The sequence below is a fragment of the Toxorhynchites rutilus genome, chromosome 1, assembly GCF_029784135.1.
Source record: "Toxorhynchites rutilus septentrionalis strain SRP chromosome 1, ASM2978413v1, whole genome shotgun sequence".
NCBI classification, from domain to species: Eukaryota; Metazoa; Arthropoda; class Insecta; order Diptera; family Culicidae; genus Toxorhynchites; species Toxorhynchites rutilus.
In genome coordinates, this window is record NC_073744.1 from 162,918,560 (window position 1) to 162,941,379 (window position 22,820).

The 22,820-nt window shown below is 41.6% G+C and overlaps 1 protein-coding gene across 2 annotated transcripts; it reads left to right on the forward strand.

Annotated features, from left to right (window-relative positions):
• Positions 1–15,827, forward strand: LOC129762043 (rab GTPase-binding effector protein 1). 2 transcript variants are annotated; one of them, XM_055760013.1, is made up of 5 exons: positions 1–533; positions 601–878; positions 935–1,054; positions 1,193–1,747; positions 14,656–15,827. In XM_055760013.1, exons 1-5 carry the CDS (start codon positions 320–322, stop codon positions 15,484–15,486), a joined length of 1,998 nt encoding a protein of 665 aa, XP_055615988.1. In that variant the 5' UTR covers positions 1–319; the 3' UTR covers positions 15,487–15,827. The 2 variants fall into 2 exon arrangements, with proteins under 2 accessions (XP_055615988.1, XP_055615990.1); XM_055760015.1 differs by having other exon boundaries at positions 935–1,042.
• Positions 15,828–22,820: the final 6,993 nt, after the last annotated feature.

Below are 22,820 nucleotides of genomic sequence, written 5' to 3' on the forward strand. Positions count from 1 at the left end.
CTGTCAAAAAAGTGAAAACCAAAATATTGCAATCCGTGCAAATTTCCTTGCAAAATTACCGTGACTATCGACCACAATTTTCGCATAACCGTGACCATCTACAGACCCAGCTTTCCCTATTTGAGTATCGAATTGTTGAATCTAACGTGGCAATGTCCTCACATCGGAGCTGCATCCGCGTCGAGTGGGTCGGGTGAAATTGCAATGAATGGTGACTGACTTCCCGCTGCTGGTGTGGAAGTCAACCGTGAAGGAGAGCAAGGAGAGATTAGATTAGATCACAACGACGACTAAACGCGAGAGCAGCGCAGGAAGAAACATGCTGGAGCCGAAAAGTGATACCCAGCGTGAGCTGGATCGAAATCTGGGCAATGAAGTGGTCCCGAAAACCAATGACAGCAATTCCACGACGACGACCACAACGGTGGAAGCGACTGCCAGGCTGAAGCACCTGGAGGGAGAGCTCAAGCGAGTGCGGGACGAATTCAACCAGCAGCGAGCCAAAATGAAGGAATTGTATCTGGCGAAGGAGGGTAAGGAGAAAAAAAACGGGGATTTGAAATGATCAGGGCATTTTAAAAAACGACGTTAAATTTACAGCGGAGTGCAAGCGGTTTGCCAAGGAGGTGGCCGCCTGTCGGAAAGAGTTGGACGAAGCAAAGGCTCAGCTGATGGTGATGGAGTACAGCAAGGAGCAGGATTTGGAGGACCAGAATCGACGCGCCCAGGAGGAGATCCAAACGCTGCAGCAGCTGGTTCAGGAAACGGTAGACGAGTCCGCGATCAGTCAGGCCGAGGTGCGTCGGCTGGGGGAGGAAAACGATCGGATGAGGACGGAGCAGCAGGAGCTGAAGGATGCGCTTGCCGCTGCCCAGCAGGTTTGGGATGTTTTTTTCGAATAAGGAGGGTCATTTACTATGATTTTTTTTGCTAGGATTCGCCCGGTTTGGCACCGGTTTTGAACCAGGCGAAGAAAATTATGCGGAAGCTGGGCGCGGCGGATGCCAGCAGCAACGATAATCTGGAGGACTCGATGCGGAAGGTAAACAAATATGTACGTAATCGCAAAATTTACGCTTATTTTCTTGTGTTTGGCTTTTTTGGTCGGTAATTCGTTGGGGCAATGGAATATGTGTTTGTGGGAGGTGGGAAGCTGCCTTTTTCTTGCACTCATTTAAATGTTTCTTTTAAGGCTCAAGAGGACGCCGAAGTACTGCGATCGTTGGTAGTCCCTCTGGAGGAAGAAATTAAAACCCTGAAAGAGAAGCTGCGCCATGCTTACGAAGAGCTGGAAAAGCACCGCGGCGAGGATGCGAAGAAACCACCGGAATCTGCTTTAGTGGGAATGCTGAAAGAGGCAGCTGGCAAGGATGCACCCCCATCGGCATCCGGGACAGAGCCTCCGCCTTCGGCGGAAGCCTCTGCAGTTCCTTGCGATATGTGCTCGAACTATGAAACCAAACTTGTCCAATGCCAGGAACAGATCAACGGCGAGAAGCAGAAGGCGCTCCAGCTGGAGAAGAGCATCGAGAGGATGCGGGAGGAACTATCAAAGGAGGGTGCTATGCGGGCCGATTTGGAAGCGCAGTGGCAGCAGAAGAGAGAGGAACATAAAAGCGAAGTGCAACGACTGAATGAACAGACGGCGAAGGCGGAACAGGAGCTGGGTAAACTGAGGAAGGGCTACGCCCAGCTCAAGCAAAGTGTGAATGACGAGCTGCAGAAACTGACGGAGGAGCGAGAGCAGGTAAATAAGCGGGGCCTGAAGGGTTTCTTCATGAAGCTGGGGAATCCACAATTCTAGTTCGGTTTTTGTTTCCAAAAATATTATAAAATTTGAATAAAATCCCTGTTCGCCGCAACAATCTGTCGAATAGGTCTGTAACGGTGGGTAACGTAATCCTATCCGACGATCTGGGAAGTTTGGGAGAAAGCGATAGTATGCAAACGCAAACATAAACAAAAACAGAAATTATACAACAAAAAAAAACTGTGATTTGATGCTTGAATAACAATAACCTATTTGAATTGAAATCAATTGGATTTTAAAAACAGAAGCTAGTAAATTGACACTTAAGTATCGTGAAAACACTGTTTGCGATCGGAAAAAAACATTGTGCGGAGACCGAAACCGGAGCGGATCAAATCAGTTCAAATTTGGTTGATTTTTTCTGGGAGAACTCGCATCAAATTCTATCACAAAATACTTCAAGATTTCGACCGGAGTAAAATTAATCCACAGGCGAATATGGGACAAACCCGATAGCGAACGAGGGCTCAGCAGGCGAATGCTAACCTCATACCGGGTGAAGATCAGTCATAGGAACGTTCGTCGAAAGATTCGTTCATCCCATCTATGTTTGACAGTAATAGACGTTACGTTCGATATCGGGGGACAACGAGGACAACGGAACGAATGGTTTGACGACGAGGGCCGAGTGCTTCTGACCGAGAAGGCTGCAGTGTGCGTAGCCATGCTGCAACGAGCGACTCGACAAAACGTGGAACGATACAGACTGAAGCGAAGGCAGCAAACACATCTCTTTCGGGGAAAAAGCGTCGCTTAGAAAAGAAAGAGTGTGAGGAAAAGGAGTTCTCAAGAATCGCGAAAGTTCTTCAAGAAACTAAACGCCTCGCACAAAGGCTTCGTATCGCGGGCCGAAATATACAGGAACAAGGAAGAACGCATCTTGATGAACGAACACAAGGTTCGTACGATACAATGAACATACAAATGAAACACAAATTCATGCATTACTCGAGAATTAATTAAGCCAATGAAACGAAATTTGGCATGTGGAGTTTTTAGGGTACAATAAATGATTCTCTGGTGGTTAGATACTCCTCCCCCTCTCTTAGGGGGTTGTCATACAAATGAAGCACAAATTTCTGCATAACTCGAGAACTAATCAAGCAAATCGAGCCAAATTTGGCATGTGGAGGTTATAGGGGGCACGAAACGTTTCTACGGTGGTTAGATACCCCTTCCCTCTCTCTAAGTGGGGGCTGCCTAACAAATGAAACACGAATTTCTCTATAACTCGAGAACTAATCAAGCAAAAGGAACCAAATTTGGTATATGGAGGTTTTAGGAGGCAATAAATGTTTCTATGGTTGTTTGACACTCCTCCCTCCCTAGGAGGGGAAGGGGTCGCATTACTCGAGAATCAAAGATGCAAACGGAACCAAAACTGTGCATGTGGAGGTTTCAGAAGGAAGAGTGGGGGCGGTGTTTGCATAACTCGAGTGCAAATTTAACCAAAATTTGCATATGAAGGTTTTAGGGAGCAATAAATGTTTCTATGGTGGTTCGACACACCTACCCCCTCTCTAAGGGCAAGGAGGTTGTCATACAAATGAAACACAAACTGTGTCTATGATGGTATGATAAATAAAAAATAGATACACATATTTCAACCAAACATGGCAATTGAAAACTTTCGGAAAACTCTGAAGCAACATATTTACAAGCGTTGTTAGTCCATTTGATGTTTGCGCTAACGATATTGATCTCCGCTCGAAAGTGGAAATGGATTTTAATATGATAAAACGCACTCCTATATCGTCTTCTATCTATAGAAAGGAATTGTTCGATTTAGGGCTGTCTTTATTCTATAATAAAGGGTGTGTCACATCAAATTGCATCACGGAAAAAACGCTGTAGAAATTCGCCCAGTAGACCGATCCTTTTGAAATTTTTAGACAGTAAAATAAAAACTATTAAACAACTTTTGGCATTTTCTTTTTATTCATACTTCGAGCCCAAGCCCGTATGCTCGCACCTTCCTCTTTACCCCGTCCATAAGGTTCTGTACAACGTCAGGTTGTAGTTTTTTTGAACAGAAATCCATTTTCTCTTGAAGTCCGCCTCCGATTTGACAACTTTTGGGTTCTTCCGGAGGGCCTGCTTCATAATCGCCCAATATTTCTCTATTGGGCGAAGCTCCGGCGCGTTGGGCGGGTTCATTTCCTTTGGCACGAAGGTGACCCCGTTGGCTTCGTACCACTCCAACACGTCCTTTGAATAGTGGCACGAAGCGAGATCCGGCCAGAAGATGGTCGGGCCCTCGTGCTGCTTCAATAGTGGTAGTAAGCGCTTCTGTAGGCACTCCTTAAGGTAAACCTGCCCGTTTACCGTGCCGGTCATCACGAAGGGGGCGCTCCGCTTTCCGCAAGAGCAGATCGCTTGCCACACCATGTACTTTTTGGCAAACTTGGATAGTTTCTGCTTGCGAATTTCCTCCGGAACGCTGAATTTGTCCTCTGCGGAGAAGAACAACTGGTCCGGCAGCTGACGAAAGTCCGCTTTGACGTAGGTTTTCGTCGTCCATTACCAGGCAATGCGGCTTCGTCAGCATTTCGGTGTACAGCTTCCGGGCTCGCGTCTTCCCCACCATGTTTTGCCTTTCGTCGCGGTTAGGAGCCTTCTGAACCTTGTATGTACGCAGGCCCTCCCGCTGCTTGGTCCGCTGGACGAATGAACTTGACAAATTCAGATTATTGGCGACATCCCGGACCGAACTTCTCGGATCACGTCTAAACTGCTTAACTACGCGCTTGTGATCTTTTTCACTGACGGAGCATCCATTTTTGCCGTTCTTCACCTTCCGGTCGATGGTTAGGTTCTCGAAGTATCGTTTTAGTACTCTGCTGACCGTGGATTGGACGATTCCCAGCATCTTACCGATGTCCCGATGTGACAACTCCGGATTCTCGAAATGAGTGCGCAGGATTAATTCACGACGCTCTTTTTCGTTCGACGACATTTTTCCAAATTTACGAAAAATTGACAGTGAAGCATGGCCAACGTGATCTATACACTCTTATCTGATTATAAGCGAAATCTGAAGATATAATTCCTAAAAATTAAATTTCTACAGCGTTTTTTCCGTGATGCATTTTGATGTGACACACCCTTTATTTTCTGTATCAAACATTCATTCCATGTAACGGACAAATCTTGCACGAGAATTGTGTCTGAAAATAATCTGATATTATGATGTCGAGTTTTGGTAGAAGTACTGAAATTTTATAACGGGTGTTAAATAAAAAATGAGAATTTTTTCAATCACATACAAAAAAATAAATTTTTTTCCATCGATTTCAGTATTTTTTATTAATAACATAATGTATTTTCTTCAAAAAACAGGAAGTGGGTTATATCTATGGTATAACCGCAAGGGTGACGTAGGACTATCGTTGATTTAGAGATCATTTGTTTGAAGTTGAATCTAAATCCATCCTGAATGAATGAATAAATATATATTTGGGTGACTTCAAAAACGAGAGTGTTACGTTGGAGACTCAAGGTTTTATGCATCCAATATTGGATACAAAAAACCTTGTTCTGAAGAATAATCTTCAGAAGCTTTCCTGCTAACTGCACTTGATTGACAAATCACAAAACCAAATGTATGTGGTCGCAGTATTATATGGATAGAAAACATTAAAATAAACTCGCTTGAATGTAATTTTCAATTCCAAGGGGAACTGGCAGATTATTTTTCAGTAACGATCTTTTCTTTCCAGGTTTCCTCTCGATAACCAGCAAACGAAAAGAGTTGCGCGCGTGTATGTGTGTGTGTGTGGCGGCTGCTTCTATGTCTTCCCGAGGAACCGTATTTCGATGCTGATACTCTCTTGGTCACGAGAGTATCAGCATCGGCTTTTCTGCGCTCCCTCACAGTTAAAACAAACTGATTGCATTTCAGGTCAGGTCAGGTCAGGTAATGAATCCCTCGAACCCTCGCCGTTCAGCTCGTTCAGTAACCATGTTGTCTTGTCGATGTCCTCAGGCGTCGTGCACAAATTACGTAACGCTAAAAATCCGAATTCTGAACCACCTCTCCCCCCCCCCTTTCGTAACGCAATTTCCTATCTCTAATAAACAGAAAGTAACGCAACATCTACCCCCTCCCCCCTTATCGCGTTACGTAATTTGTGCACGACGCCTCACGAAAAATGAATCGGTTTCACCACCAGAATATCATTTCAGTATGCTTTTCGTGCGTGATTGAATCGAGAGAAGGTGTGGTTTACGATGGCAATTTGGAAGGCAAACTAGAGGAGAATGAACTCTCTGAGTATGAAAATTTCGGCGACTGAGCAATAATCGATTGAAAATTATATAATTTTGGCGATACGAAACATTTTCCGTTTTTCATGTTATGCATCCAATATTGGATACGAAAATATCCTACTGATGAGAAAGAATAATCTTCAGAAGCTTTCCAGCTAATTACACTTGATTGAAAAATTACGAAATCAAATGTATTTGGTCGCTGTGTTCGTCATATAATTAGTAAACATTATAATAAACTCTTTCGCATGGATGTATTCTTCAATTCCCAGGGAACTGGCAGATTATTTTTCAGCAACGATTAGATCTTTCCGGAATTTTCTCGATGCTGTATGGCATCCAAACGAAAATTCTCGTTTCAGTTTGGCCTGCAAAAAACTTTTCTAAACTCTAATCCAAATTTGGAGCCCTGAAAAGGGCCGTTGATTATATGCTAAGCTAATATAGCACCCTCTCCTTGGATTCGAAGGGCCAGCTGAATGTCCTTGGGCATGATGTGACGCGTTTTGCGTGGATAGTACACAAAAATGACGCTTCCTTTGCTTTCGTTCATTTCTTACTCTACTCTCGCACCGTGACGACTCGTTTGTTTGGGACCAAGCAGATAGCTAGTTAGTCTTTCAGTGGTAAGGCACACGAAAGCAGCTCGGATAAGCGCATCAGCCGCAGGAAGCGTGAAGAAGCCACATCGCTATCGACCAGGAACTTTGCGTGAAATTCATCGCTATCGGAAGTCGACCGAATTGCTGATCCGAAAGCTACCTTTGCAGCATTTGGTTCGTGGAATTGCTCAGGACTTCAAAACCGACTTGCGCTTCCAAAGTTCCGCGGCTATGACGCTGCAGGAGGCTTATTCGAAGATACCAATTTGTGTGCTATCCATGCAAAACGCGTCACATCATGCCCAAGGACATCCAGCTGGCCCATCGTATCCGAGGAGAGCGTGCTATATTAGCTTAGCATATAATCAACAGCCCTTTTCAGGGCTCCAAATTTGATGGATTAGAGTACAGAAAAGTTTTTTACAGGCCGAACTGAAAGGAGCATTTAGCGAAAATCGTGGTTTCGATAATAATTCGTTACCGATAGGTGCCATGGATATGGATTTCTTAATGAAGAATATGAAATACATGACATGATGTAGTGAATATATCCGAAGAAATCACTTTGGTGAAACTGCATTATAAAATTATTTGTGTACGAATGCCGCAATCGATAGTCGACTCTAATTTGCGCTGGGTAATTTCCTCGGAGGACTCGATTCCTCCTTTGAGCATTAATAATCTCTTTCTGGCAAAACGATGTGCTATGAATCACATTATTTGAATGATAGAATGAAGAAGTTTTCTGCCAATTTCCTTCAACCTCCAAACGTATCTTTCTCCCGTTTGTCGTTTTCGCGTTCGCTAATCCTTTCTCACAACACCCATTTCTAGTTTGAGAAATTGTTGAGTAAACATTGTTTGCCAGTGCGCGTAGAGTGGGAATTCCTAAAGATTCATTGCACCTCTAATAAATTGCCGAAAGACGTGGTCTTACGTTGATCGCACTTGATTGAAAAAATCCAAAACGAAATGTATTTGGTCGCAGCATTATATGAGTAGAAAGCAAATAATCGCTCGAAAATTACTTGATTTTCGCGATGTGAAACATTTTCCGTTTTTCATGTTATGCATCCAATATTGGATACGAAAATTCCCACTGATGGGGAAAAAAATATTCAGAAGCTTTCCTGTTAATTGCGATTGATTGAAAAATAACAAAACCAAATGTATTTGGTCACAGTGTTATATGGATAGAAAACATTAAAATAAACTATTTCGCATGAATGTATTTTTCAATTCCCAGGGGAACTGGCAGATTATTTTTCAGCAACGATGATAGCAACGAGAATTCCGCGCGTGTATGTGTGTGTGTGTGTGGCGGCTGCTTCGATGTTTCAAGCGGAACCGTGGCATCACTCTCCTCCTGATGGATTCCCTTTTGGAGTTAGGTGCACAAACAGACTCTTGGTGACACCGTTCATCAGCGCTTTCATGATAAACGAAATTAGCTTCACAACAACAGCGACAACATGCTCCAATCGCTGTTCAATCATAACTGAGTGGGTTTACGAGCGGCGCTCGCTTATATACCGATTTTTGATTTCAATAGCCTGTTTTGAAAGCAATTTTAAGACTATTGAAACAAGTTTTTGGATGAAAAAGTAACAAGTATATGACGCGTAGACATTTTATCTTTCAAATGAAGTGTTTATCATACCATTTCGTTCAGTTGTTTAAGAGCTATTAACGCTCAAAATCTCGGTCTCCGGCGTAACGCTTTCGTTCTCGAAACTTTGGTTTTACACCCCGGTATAGAAATGAAAGACGTAGTCCTACGTCAAAAATGTCAGTGAATGTTTGAGTAAGGGCCGTGGTCTGCTGTTCGACGCAACTTTGTCGCGATGCTCTCACAAGAACGTTGTACGGCACTTACGTCCATTTTCCGGATACAATTCCGGATTCTTGTAGTCAGTTGCTTCGTGTCCTTGGCCCTCCAATTGTTTTTATACACTAGGACACTGAGTGAGCCAAAGAAATCCTCTATTGGGCGGCACTGGGGCAAGTTTGTTGGGTTACGATCTTTCAGCACGAACGGTACCTTTTTCTCCTCAAGATACGCCAGCGTCTTCTTGGCGTAATGGGAAGACGCCTTGTCCGGCCAGAAGACGTACTTCTCATCCGCGTGATGCTCGTTCAGGAACGGCAGCAGGATTTTATCGAGGCACTCTTCTCGATAGATTTGTTGGTTGATTGCCAGACCGCTCGGCTTAAACCAAGGCTTTGAAGTGCCCCGGTCGGAAATGGCGATGTACAACATAACCTTTTTTTTAAACTTGTGCTTGAACTTGTATTTCACTTCAGGTGGTGTGGATGACTTGTCGCTGGAGTAGTAATTATCATTTCCTGAAATATGCGTTTTGCGTCGTCCAGAACGAAAGACGTCCCGCGGTATTTTGTGGTCATCCGCCGACACTGTGATTTAACCGTCTCAATCTGCTACTCCGTGTACTCCGGCGACCTCGTATTCTTCCTGCAGACGATTCCTTCCATCTTGAGGGTCCGATGGATCAATCCGTGGGAGCAGCTATATTTCCGACCGGCGTCACGCAGGCTGGTTGCGTCCTTGTTGTCAAACAGCTTCTTTAACGATGTCTTCCTCTGCTTCGTCATTATCGTCACCGGACGACCACTTCCGACCTTCCGCTCTACGTTCAGGGAACCCAGGATACAATATACCGTACTGACAGGTACATTTTCTTCCTTAAAATGTGCCACCGTGAACTTTTTTCCTTGCTGGAAATGCGTTTCGTAGAACCGTACAATGCGTTTGCGGAGCACGTGCTGGTTCGACGCCATCTTTGCTTTGACTAAATTCAAACTAGCAAAACCAAACACGCCTACTGTTTCTAGGGAGCCCAAAGAGCAATTTTCTTGGAAAAAGAAAATTTTACGCTCTTCAACCGAGTTACTGAAAGGTATTGAAAAAATTTAACACCCGTTAGTAAAACATAATTTAAAGGGTAGATTAGAAGATCAATCAATGAATAGTTCGGCGATTGGACCCATGACCGTGCGCTTAGTATGTAAACGTGGATGTGACAATGAAAAATAAATTTTGGGTGGGACGACGGTTGGCCGGGTCAGCTAGTTGTAAATAAATATATAAACACACGAAGCATGTTTGCGTCATGCATGTGGAATGAGGTTTCTAGTGCTTTGGAACCAGTTCCGGCGTTGAGTCAGGTTAGTGACATAGTGACGGATAGTTCAACACTTGCGTATTCCTCGACAACGGGTAATCAGCGGTCGATCGCGGACGTCCTTGGAGTCAACGGTCAGATGGAAATGGTGCATATTGAGTGAATTGGAGGCATCAACAAGAATATCGACTAGGTAGCGGTCGTAACGATGGAGATATCCGAAGCCGGAGGTTTGCACAGTTGACAATCTCGGTTTACCAAGACAAATCACGGACTACGTCGAGCTAGCTGCACAGATTGTCAATTTTAGGACACATTTTCGGCGAAGAACGAAGAAGATCGGCTATTTCCGGTATCCTGATCGGGCGGCAATGGTCGATGGTTCATCGTTGAACCTTATGTTGCTCAAGGGTTTTAATACAGAGAGTGTGAAGTGGCAGTATCATGCTACCGGAGAAGGATATCAGGTTCGAGGGAGTGTCGGTAACAGAGTGAATTGCAAGAAGAGGATGTTTTCGATGCTGTATGCACTCCTCAACACAGTTTCCTTCGAGAACAATACACTCAGTATAGCGAGTTTCCAACATTTCGACTCCCTTTCTTTCGAGACAACAAAAGGTTTGGGTGGAAGAATGTTATCCTCAGTTGCTCTTAGCAATAAAACAGGAAGTGGGTTATATCTATGGTATAACCGCAAGGGTGACGTAGGACTCTCGTTGATATAGAGATCATTTGTATGAAGTTGAATCTGAATTCATTCTGAATGAATGAATATTTGGAGAACTTCGAAAACGAGAGCGTTACGTTGGAGGCACAAGGTTTTATGCATCCAATATTGGATACGGAAATATCCTACTGATGGGGAAGAATAATCTTCAGAAGCTATCCTGTTGATTGCGATTGATTGAAAAACCACAAAACCAAATGTATTTGGTCACAGTGTTACATGGATAGAAAACATTCAATTAAACTCTTTCACATGAATATATTTTGAATATTCCCAAAGGAACTGGCAGATTATTTTCAGTAACGATTAGATATTTCCACATTTTCCTCAATACTGGAAGCCCACCAGTGGTTAATGCCAACTCGATAACCACCTGTTAATAGCACTTGATTGAAACATATTTGGTCACAGTGTTACATGGATAGAAAACATTCAATTAAATTCTTTCACATGAATATATTTTGAAAATTCCCAAAGGAACTGGCAGATTATTTTCCAGCAATGATTAGATCTTTCCGGAACTTTCTCGATGCTGAATGGCATCCTAACGGAAAGAGTTCTGCGCGTGTATGTGTCGATCCTTCGCCGTCCACCTCCTCCAGCACGTTAGGCAACGATGTTGTCTTGTCGATGTCCTCACGAAAAATGAATGTGTCTCACCACCAGAATATCGCTTAAGTATGCTTTTTGTGTGTGATTGAATCGAGAGAAGGTGTGGTTTACAATGGCAATTTGGAAGGCAAACTAGAGGGGAATGAACTCTCTGAGCTCGGAACTTTGGGCGACTGAGCAATAATCGATTGCGGACGCATACAATATTGGATACGGAAATATCCTACTGATGGGGAAGAATAATCTTCTGAAGCTATCCTGTTAATTGCGATTGATTGAAAAATCACAAACCAAATGTATTTGGTCACAGTGTTACATGGATAGAAAACATTCAATTAAACTCTTTCACATGAATATATTTTGAAAATTCCCAAAGGAACTGGCAGATTATTTTCAGTAACGATTAGTTATTTCCACATTTTCCTCGATACTGGAAGCCCACCAATGGTTAATGCCAACTCGATAACCACCTGTTAATAGCACTTGGTTGAAACATATTTGGTCACAGTGTAACATGGATAGAAAACATTCAATTAAACTCTTTCACATGAATATATTTTGAAAATTCCCAGAGGAACTGGCAGATTATTCTCAGTAACGATTAGATATTTTCACATTTTCCTCGATACTGGAAGCCCACCAATGGTTAATGCCAACTCGATAACCACCTGTTAATAGCCGCGCGTGTATGTGTGTGTAGCGATGTCTTCCCAGGGAACCGTTTGTGGCATCACTCTCCTCCTGATAGATTCCCTTCTGGCCTAGGGTGCACAAACAGGCTCTTGGTGACACCGTTCATCCGCGCTTTCATGATAAATAAAGAGCTTCACCGCAACAGCGACAACATGTTCCAATCGCTGTTCAATTAGAACTGAGTGGATTTCCGAGCGCCGCTCGCTTATATACCGATTGGTGATTTCAATAGCCTGTTTTGAAAGCAATTTTAAGACTATTGAAACAAGTTTTTGGATCAAAAAGTAACAAGTATATAACGCGTAGACATTTTATCTTTCGAATGAAGTGTTTATCATACCATTTCGTTCAGTTGTTTAGGAGCTATTAACGCTCAAAATCTCGGTCTCCGGCGTAACGCTTTCGTTTTCGAAACTTTGATTTTACACCCCGGTATAGAAATGAAAGACGTAGTCCTACGTCAAAACATGTAAGTTTCTCCCAAAGGGATCAGCCCATCTGGGGGAAGTGCTGGTGGTGGGAGCACCATTGTAAATGTTGGTTGGCGCCGGGGCTGCTGGAAGCCATGGTAAAAGGCTGGCTATACCGAAGTACAGGCAGGTGGAAAAAAAAATTAAATTTTCTTATACTAAGCTTTTGCTTACTCCTATGCACAAAAGAAGAAAAATGGGACCAAAATCGCGCCTCTCTAGCAGGAAAATGACGCTGGAAAAACGGATGCGAACAGCGGGATACACAAGGGGCAGTAAAATATGCCCATCCGAGCGGCCAATCTAACCGGACCAACTTCCTTAATGGCAGTTGGGGGCTTATAGGCGCCTCCTCCTTTTCTGGTATACAAACGAACTGTTGCTGAAATGTAACGCTGTATTTTGGACCGAAAGTAGCTTTGAAAAAAGCTGTTCATCCGGTTGTAAGGGAAAACTTTATTTTCTATGAATCTCTTTCAGAAAGGCGCTAAAAACATGACCGTCTCGGTTGAATGTCAGTTTAAGTGAGTGAGGCCAAGCGCTCTCTTTTATATGATGCGAGCAATCTTAATGTCTCGTGAATCAAATCAAAAAGGTACTTCAATTAATAAAATAGATAGCGGCACTCAATATGAACCAAAATTGTGTTGCCTTAGGAAAGGCTTAATATAAAACTCCATGTATTGCGACACTGTGTAGGTCTAGAGGGTTACAATTATTCTGTATGTTCGAAAAGAAAGATTAAAGGAACATGCAAGAATTGAATACATTCCTGCTTGGCGTCCGGCGATAGAATGAGGCCAAGCAGTTCAGTTCAGTTTTAAGGAACTTTAACCCGATGGTCATTCGTCCCTGATGAGGCTAAGCACCACCATCGCTTTCTTTATATAGTCATATAGTCTACGATGCAGCGACCGCCTGTATACATAATCTCTTCTGCGTTCCCCACTCCCCCCTTCACCTTGGCCCTACGTTTCGCCCGTTCCCGTGGTTGCTTGTAATGTGCGATTCACATAGCACGTTACGGAGAAGAACGTCTACGTTCCGTCAACGTCTCCACCAATTCACACATGCTGTCAATGCTTCCACCCGCACCGTCACGTCAAATGCCAAACGAATGATTTATTTAATTTGATTCATGGTTTTATTCACCTACAACAATTTTAAATTGCAATGCCCTCTTTCAAATCAGCATGCCTAGAATCAGTTCTAAATTTTGAAAAATTCAATAAGAATCATTGAATTCAATTATTTAAATGCTTAAACCCCGTAGTCCGACCCTTATGCAACAATAATAATAAATAGAATAATTCTTTCAACTAGTCGCGAATGATTTTCACTCCGAAATTTGGAGCTAAGAGATATGTTGACATAAAAAGTACAGTAAGTTACTTATAAAGCGATATGCTGAGGGACCACTCAGTGTCGCATTGGAGTCGGTTTTGACCAGTAATTGGACATTTGCGACTGGTGGCGAATTTCAATGTGGGGCCATAATTTGGGCCCCGAACTCAATGTTTACAAAAATGTCCAACTAGAGGTAAAAATGTCCAATTAAACGTGTTGCATCACAGATCTGTTCAATTAGCTTAATGTCGATGTGGATGTAAATTACTGTTCAACCAAATCAAAACAAAAGCCGAGACACAAAGCCCAGACAAAAACCAAACGAGCCGTCCGTCTCCGTCAATTATTCTTTTCTACAAACCCTGCCGGTCGTTTTCGTTGAACGTATGCTGACGGGTCGTTACGTTGCTGGTGTATGTGAATGTTTTCATGAGAATTGCATGGTAGAATCATTGACATATCGTGACGTGACGGGACGTGAACGTGACGTGTATGTTGTATGTGAATCGCACTTAATGAATAGCTGTTTGCTGCGGTAGCGCAGACAAAATGTAGGGGAAAGTAGGGATTTCTTCCAATTTTCATCAATTTGAGCTTTAAATGAACTGAAAAATAGTAATGTAGAGCACACACAAAATTGCTGAGGATATTTCCTATCAATTCGGGTATTTGGAATCAAAATCCATCGTTAAATTAACGAGGTATGAACGTTCAAAAACTGAACACTTTTTCACGTCGAAATATTGAAAGGTTAGACGTAGTCCTACGTCAAAAAACAGATACTTCCCAACAGAGAGAGAGATACGTTCGTACCTTACGTGAGCAGAACACTGAACTGAAGGCCTTCTTCATGAAGTCAGGGAATCATCAATTCTAGTTCAGTTTTTGTTTAAAAGATATAAAATTTAAATTTGGCCGCAAAATTTTCCGCTATCCGAAATTGTGAAGAAAGCAAATGCAAATGTTTCCTATCCGCACACAGGTGTACCGTCATCTGGACGTGCTGCAGAAGGACAACGAGTTTCTGTCCGGCAAGTACCTGGATAACTCGGAGATGCTAAAGGACCAGGAGATCAACCTGCCGCAGAACATTGACGAACTGCACGAGCTGGTGCTGACGCTGCACGAGAATCTGATCGTCACGAAGGCGGGCTGTGAGTTTGCCGAGCGGAAGACGCTCAGCATGCAGGACGAGGTGACGCTCCTCCGGGATCAGCAACACTCCCGGGAACGGGACCTGCGGCGGATCGAGCGGGACTATTCCAACAAAATCTCCCAGCTGGAGGAACAGTTGAAGCAGCAGTATCAGCACCATCAGCGGCTGGCGATCCACAAGGAAGATCTGGAGCGGGCCGACGTCGAAAGTAAGCGCCAAATTTCGGACCTGCGGATGCAAACCATCAATCTGCAGGCCGTCAACGAGAAGCTGGACAAGCAGAGCGCGGACCTCAAGGCGAAGATGAGTGTCCTTCAGGAGGACCTCGCCAACAACGAAGCCGTCCAGAAGGACTTCGTGAAGCTTTCGCAGTCGCTGCAGATGCAGCTGGAGAAGATTCGATCGGCGGACACGCAAGTCCGCTGGCAGGACGAGGACGATGTGGACCAGTGTCCGAACTGTCGGAAGGAGTTCACGGTGACCCGGCGGAAGCAACACTGTCGCCACTGCGGTACCATCTACTGTCAGCCCTGTCTGGGCAAAACGGTACCCTCGGGTCCGAACCGGAGACCGGCGCGGGTTTGCGACGTGTGCCATACCCTGCTGGTGCAGGACACCGCGCCTTACTTCAGCCGGGAACCACCGCAATCGCCGTAAGGCGCGCCCCCTGTTTTCTAGTGGTTAGTGGTTTCTGCTGTCTATATCATTCGGTGTAATTAATTGGTTGCGACAATTCGTTAGCGAGTGTTATGATGATTGTGACGGCGGAGAATGCGTCGAAATCCAATGTTTACAAAACGAACGGACGCATCGAGGTGGATGGGAGGGAATATTATTCTATTCGTCGATTTTTTTAGTATAAATTTCCTACGCTTCATGGTTATCAATAAAAACAATTTAGAGAACGATTACTAAATAAGAAAATGTGTTTTTGTTGTTAATCGTCCCTCATTCAATATTGTCTCAACGATAGTTGTTGTTCAGGTAGAAAAAGTCTATTCGGAAAATGATGTCAAAAAAATAAAATCCTTGTTGCATCTTTTATAATAAAATGAGTTTTGCTTTGAATATCACCTTTCTTGGTAAACTACAGGGTGAGTCTTCTCAAGTTGGATTGACTTTTTTTCCATTTTGCGCGTGGCAAAACAGTTGAAATGAAATAAAATTATTTGTAGTGCATATCTGCCATTTTAGTAATAGGTGAGGGATTTCAGACACTGAAACTACTGTCTCCCCCTCGTTTGCTTAACCCATTAGTGCCCCGCGTATGAAATTTAATACGCAAAAGTGCCCGTTTTTGAAAAAGCTGTTTTTGATGAAACTAAAGTGTTAAGCGCATTTTCACTGATACCACATGACAATTTAAGAGTAGAACAAAATAATGCCGATTGGAGAACACTCCTCTCTTCATGATGTTGCAAAAAATCTTGAGGAAGCACTTTGCTCTTCAATGAGAAAGATATTGACCCCTAGAGGATCGAGCATTCCAGCACAAAAACAGAGCGGAGACAAAGCCTGGTATACCACTACGCTAGCTTCCATCAGAAGAAAACGGGATCATTACCTAATGATAGCTAAACGTACAAACAGTATTGAATATTGGGACATGTACAAAGTATGGAGAAATATTTATGTACGTGAACTAAAGAATTCCAAAAATAAATTAATTCAAAGTGAAATAATGGCAGTTCAACATGATCCAAAGAAGCTGTGGAAAAAAAGTCACAGTAGGGCTGTGTCCGAGACACGACCGCATAGTTGATGTAGGATTCCGTTAGGCTATCTGTTGTTTTGGATATGTTTGGAACGGGACACGGAACTCCTTCATTTTCCCAATTTTTGTCGTCGCCTGCACTTTCCTTGGGAGAAAAAAATCGATCATATTTCAAGTTATTTTAATACAACCGCTACCATACAATTTTACACTTTCACTTGTGCTAATAGTTTTACAACGCATGATCGGTCACTGATATGAAATTCCACGAAGCAACCAACATAAAAGTTCCAAATTTAAATTTTATTTATATTCTATGGAACATAGGTTCTATTCAGTTCATTGAAACATCATTGTTCAATCAGTCCATCGGAAGATTCTTATTGGAACGAAAATAAAAAAAAACACTCGTTCATCGCTCTCAACTTATTCGCCAGCACGTATGCAATCAGCAATGCCCACGCTAGTTACAATGAGCACTATACATTCGTGCGCGTCGTTTTTTAATCTATCGACAAAGAGGGTATTTATATGCTGATTTCCCTCAGGTACCTTGAATTTGAAATCTTTGTTAGGAAATACATGTCGGAGGAAACAAAAGCTCTCCCTACGTTCATGTGTTTGCAATGCCGATTTCCCCCAGGCAGCGTGGTTTTAATGTCTCTGTTAGAGAACACACTTCGGTAGGAACAAAAGTTCCCTTTACTTTGATGTATTTGCAATGCCGATTTCTCCGTATCTTCAATTTCGACCAATCAGAACGAGGTATTTCGTTTGGAGATTTTTTGATTGTTTGATAGCTAGTTTCATATGATATATTATTTTATCCATTGTGAAGAATTGTTATGGAGTGCTCAGATCGATTGATGCAAATATCTCGTAAATCCATCAGGAAATAACTGACCAATAATTGTAAGAACACGAGCCGCCGCATGTATTGTCAATTTCGACCAATCAGAGGTGGGCATTTCCGTTAGGATAGGGGTTGAGATTTTTCAATTGTTCGATAGTTAGTATCATGACATATATTATTTTATTCGATGTAAAAAGTCACAGGAGGGTTGTGTCCGAGACACGACCGCATAATTGACGTAGGATTCCGTTAGGTTATCTGTTGATTTCGGATAATTACATCGTTAAACTCTTTTATAATGATTAGGTGGACCTCAAAAGGGCCGTTTTGTTTGGTTGTTGGGTATTTGTTCATTCCACCAGTGTTTAACGGGTGATGATGACAGAAGGATGATAAAGAGTCGTTGGATGGTGCGTATCAGATAAAGGATACCGAAGTGGAACGAGATATTATGAGAACCGCCCTCTATAATCCTAGACGAGATGCCTCTTGTGATATGTATTGATGAAATAAAGAAAAAAAAATCACCAATTTAATATAAGATAATTATTAATACCGAACACAATTATCAACTTTTCTTATCAGTAAAAACATGTTACTTTAATATAGCGAAAATATATTTGAAATGGGAAAGGTAATTTTCTTTTATAATTTTTACTTTCTGATTGTTTATTCAACCCAATGCGAATTTTAATTGGACTAACAATACCTAATACTATATGTACTATATGTCATGAGACTCTATGTTGTACGGGAAAGGGTTAACACAACGGCTATAGTATACAATTTTACACCTACCATTGCGCTAAATTTTTCAAAATACACGATCGGACATTGATATGGAGTTTCACGAAGCAACCAACATTAAAGTTCCAAACTTAAATTTTATTTGCTAGAATTATTCGTATCACTCTTCTTACTTGCAATATAAAAATGTCCCCGACAAGTATTTTTAATGCCGATTTCCATCAGGCAGCTTGGTTTTGATGTCTTTGTTAGGGAACCGCCGCATGTGTCGTCAAGTTCGACCAATCAGAAGTGGGTATTTCCGTTAGGATAGGGGTTGAGATTTTTAAATTGTTTGATAGTTAGTTTAATGATATATTATTTTATTCAACATAAAAAATTGTTATGGAGTGCCGAAATTGATTGATGCAAAAATTTCATCAATCCATCATTAAATGACTGAGCAATAAGCGTTTGAAATTGGACAATTTTCACGATCTGCTCTATTTTCGATTTTCAATCTGTACCCCAATATGTTCCCGAAAGACGTAATCCTACGTCAAAATGAATGATTTGTGTAATCCAGGCGGAAGTAAAGATATCGACATTGAATTTGACGGTAATACAGAAAGTAATTTCATAACAACTGAAAAATTGAACAAATTTTTCACGACAAGTGTGGAGGAAATCCACAATGGTATTGTGCCATCTACAAATCGACTAAATCTTGCTTTTCCTAGTTTGTCTTCACAATGGAGATGGTTTAGAACCATCAGCATGGAAACACTGAGGAAGGTTGTGATGGATTTAAGAAACTGTGCGGGTGTTGATGATATCAATATATATAGTAAATGAGTCGATGATTCGAGGTGAATGCCCACATACAGGGTGGGCCATTTAAAGTGGAAGGATTTGTTTTTGCAATAGCAAAGTAAAGAAGTGGAATTTAATTTTTTTTTAAATTCATTTATTTTGGTCCAAGGAGATTTGTTCTAACTACTTTTTGATTATGATATCTCGTAAATGACCGCCTCTGGCCTTGACCGCAAAATGTGCCCTTTTTTCGGCATTTTCCATCACTTTGCCCCATGTTTCGGCCGATATGGCAGCAATTTCTTGTCGGATATTGTCTTTCAGCGCAGCCAGGGTCCTTGGTTTACCAGTGTATACCTTGGATTTTAAATATCCCCATAAAAAAAAGTCAGGAGGCGTCAAATCAGGTGATCTCGGTGGCCAGTTATAATCGCCGTTTTTCGATATTAATCTTCCGGGGAACATTTCGCGCAATAATTTGGTCGTTTCAGCCGCTGTATGGCATGTAGCGCCGTCCTGTTGGAACCAGTAATTGTCCAATTCATTTTCACGAACAAATGGCAATAAAAAGATGCCTAACTCTTGCGAACGATGGCGACCTGATGTCGATGGAGTCTCTGCAACACTGGCTCGAACGGCATCAATATTCTCGTCGAAACGTCTTGGTCGTTGTCTGGACAGATGACTGGCATTACCAACACTACCAGACGATATAAATTTGGCATATAATCGACGTATAGTGTTGTCTCCAGGCGATGTTTTAACTTTATTTTTATTTTTCCACGCACCTTTAGTTAACACAATTGAGAAGTTATTTTGAATGTACAGCTGAACAATTTCAGCGCGTTGTTTAGGTGTGTATTGTTCCATGGTTAAAATTGTACTGAAATGACACTTCCAACGCGGTATGACATTTGTTAATCTGACATCTCTGTCAAAAGCGCCGGCTAGTGACCATTCTATCCTGGATTCCTCGAGAAGACGCACCACGCTAGATATGGGGTACAGACTAGGGGGGCGTTGCTGATTAATGGTCAGCTGCATCCCAATAGGAAGTATCCCGTGTCGGGCACAGGTACAGATCATTGAAGACAGCAACATCACAATTACGAAAACACTTGTAATACTAACCTCGAGCCAACCGCGAGTAATCGGTTACATATTACTAACATAGTTATAAGGCAAACATTGTCGAAATATTGAACTCCCGGCCCCGTCAGGTTGACGCCATATGAGCCTTAATAAAAATATATATTTTGGATAAAAAAAAAAAATCTCTGTCAAAAGTTATGGGGTTGCCAGATGCTTCCACTTTAAATGGCCCACCCTGTAGTTGGAAGAAATCCGTTGTCATACCGATTCCAAAAAATCCGAAATCGACCAAACCAGAAGACCGTAGACCAGTTAATATATGATCAATGTACGAAAAAAATCCTAGAAATCGTTGTCAAAGATCAACTGTTGGAACATATATCGGAAAATGAAATACTGGTAGATGAACAGTCTGGATTTAGGGAAAACCACTCTTGTGAAACGGCTCTTAATTTGTTGCTTCTAAAATGGGAACAGGCTATAGAGGAGAAGAAAGTTATTTTGACGGTATTTATTGATTTGAAAAGGGCCTTCGAGACAGTAGACCGGTGTAAATTGATAAAGCTGCTTCCCGGTTATGATGTAACTGGACCTGTATTGACGTGGTTTGAAAGCTACTTAAGCGGGCGAACACAAATCACTATTTATAGGGACAGTAAATCATCGGCGGGATCAGTGAATCTGGGTGTGCCTCAAGGAAGTGTTCTGGGCCGTTACCTTTCTTGCTTTATATCAATGACGTCAAACAGGTGTTAAATGACAGCGACGTGAATTTGTTCGCTGACGACACAGCGATATTTATTGTGGCAGATACATTGCAAGACTGTTACAGAAAAATGAATCTTGAACTACAAAACTTAGATGACTGATTAAAATGGAAAAAATTGAAATTAAATATAAGTAAATAAGAAATAAATGGTAGTATCGACACGCAGTCGATAGTATAAGTATAGATGGGCAACCTGTAGAAAGAGTATCATCAATCAAATATCTTGGCGTTATTCTAGACGAAACGCTGCTTTTTGAAGAGAACATTAATTATACTATAAAGAAGGCAGCTCAAAAATATGGAGTGCTTTGTAGAATAAATCGTTTCTTGACTTTTGAAAGCAAAATAACGATCTACAAAGCGCTGATCGCTCTACATTTTGATTATTGTGCATCTGTGCTATTTCTTGCAAATAAGAGACAGATGCAAAGAATGCAAATGTTGCAAAACAAGGCTATGCGCCTGATATTGAGATGTGATCGACGAACTCCGCGGAGATTCATGCTAGAATGCCGACAATGGGTGTCAGTCAGTCAGCGTATTAAACATTGCACGCTCACGTTTATATACAAAATGACTAATAATATGACGCCGAACTACCTACGAAATACTATGATGTATGGAAGAGACATGCATCGATATAATACAAGACAAGCAAGCGACCTCAGAACCATGAACTTCCGAATGTCGTGTACCCAAAATTCAATTTTTTATAAGGGATATCGACTGTATAATACCTTACCCAATGAGGCAAAGACAGCAACAAGCCTTCGAATGTTTCGTAGTATTTGTAAAGAGTTTTTAAAGCATGATTTAGATTTTTGACCTGGTGTGTAATCAATGTTAGTATGTAAGATGACGAAGCTATGACGGATTATTTTTTTTTGTGCTTTTGACTTTTTTATCATTAGACTATGATGATGGTGGTATTTTATTTGTTTGTACTCGTTTTTAATTTACTTTTTTTATATACATTTCGAGTAGTCTACAACAGTTTGAGCATCGTGCACGTGAAACGGCATAGAGAAGCTTAAAATTGAGCATTGGCTAAAAATATTGGTTCTGTTTTTAAGAAAATCATATCATTCTAAGGGATTGAAAGTGGAAATTGCGAACAAGCTAGGGATAGCTCAACCGGAATTCTTGTAAATTTATCTTTTTAACAGATGATTGAGGAAATCTTTCTGTGTTGTGGCAGATCTCATTGCAGATTCAGATTGAAGCGATTATACCCCAGTTTGAATGAAGGGCCTGAAGTATCGGCTGGAATTAGGCTTAGGTTTGCTCAGCTGTCTGCTCTCGAAAACGATTAACAGATCGTTGTTGGGTATCCAGTAAAGCGGGATTTCCTTTGTAAATTCAAAGCTGGTATGGATATAGGTATAAGGTTCAATTCCTGATCGGTCAAGGGTCTTCCCGGATTGGAAATTCTCTTGACATGCCTTGGAATATCTAGCGTTCATATAATGCCTTTACTTGCTCATTCGAATGACAATCTATGTCTACGCTCTTAACTAATATACTGGTTTTGTTTGTATTATAAAAGAAATCCATATAAATAGTTATCAAAGAAAATTCGTCCAGCTCAAATCGTTGTAGGAAAATAAAGTGGGACCGTCATCATTATTATATAATGAATAGAGTACTGTTTAAGGTGTAGGTGCATGTGTGTGTGTTTTTTTTTATCTTTAGACTATGATGATGATGGTATGTTGTTTTTATTTTTATTTTTTTGATTTTTAATAATTTTAGTTATTAGATTAGTTAAAAAATAATTGTGAAGTCTACAAGAGTTTGAGCATCGCGCGCGTGAACCGGCATAGTTGAATTTGAAATTGAACATTGGCAAAAGTGATTTTTTTTTCTTTGTTTTTGTTTTGTTTAATAAGATCGATCCATTCCATGGGATTGAAAGTGGAAACTGAAAAGAAGCTAGTAATAGCTCAACCGGAATACATGTAAATTTATCCTTTTGACAGATGATTGACGAGATCTTTCTGTGTTGTGGCAGATCTCATTGCAGA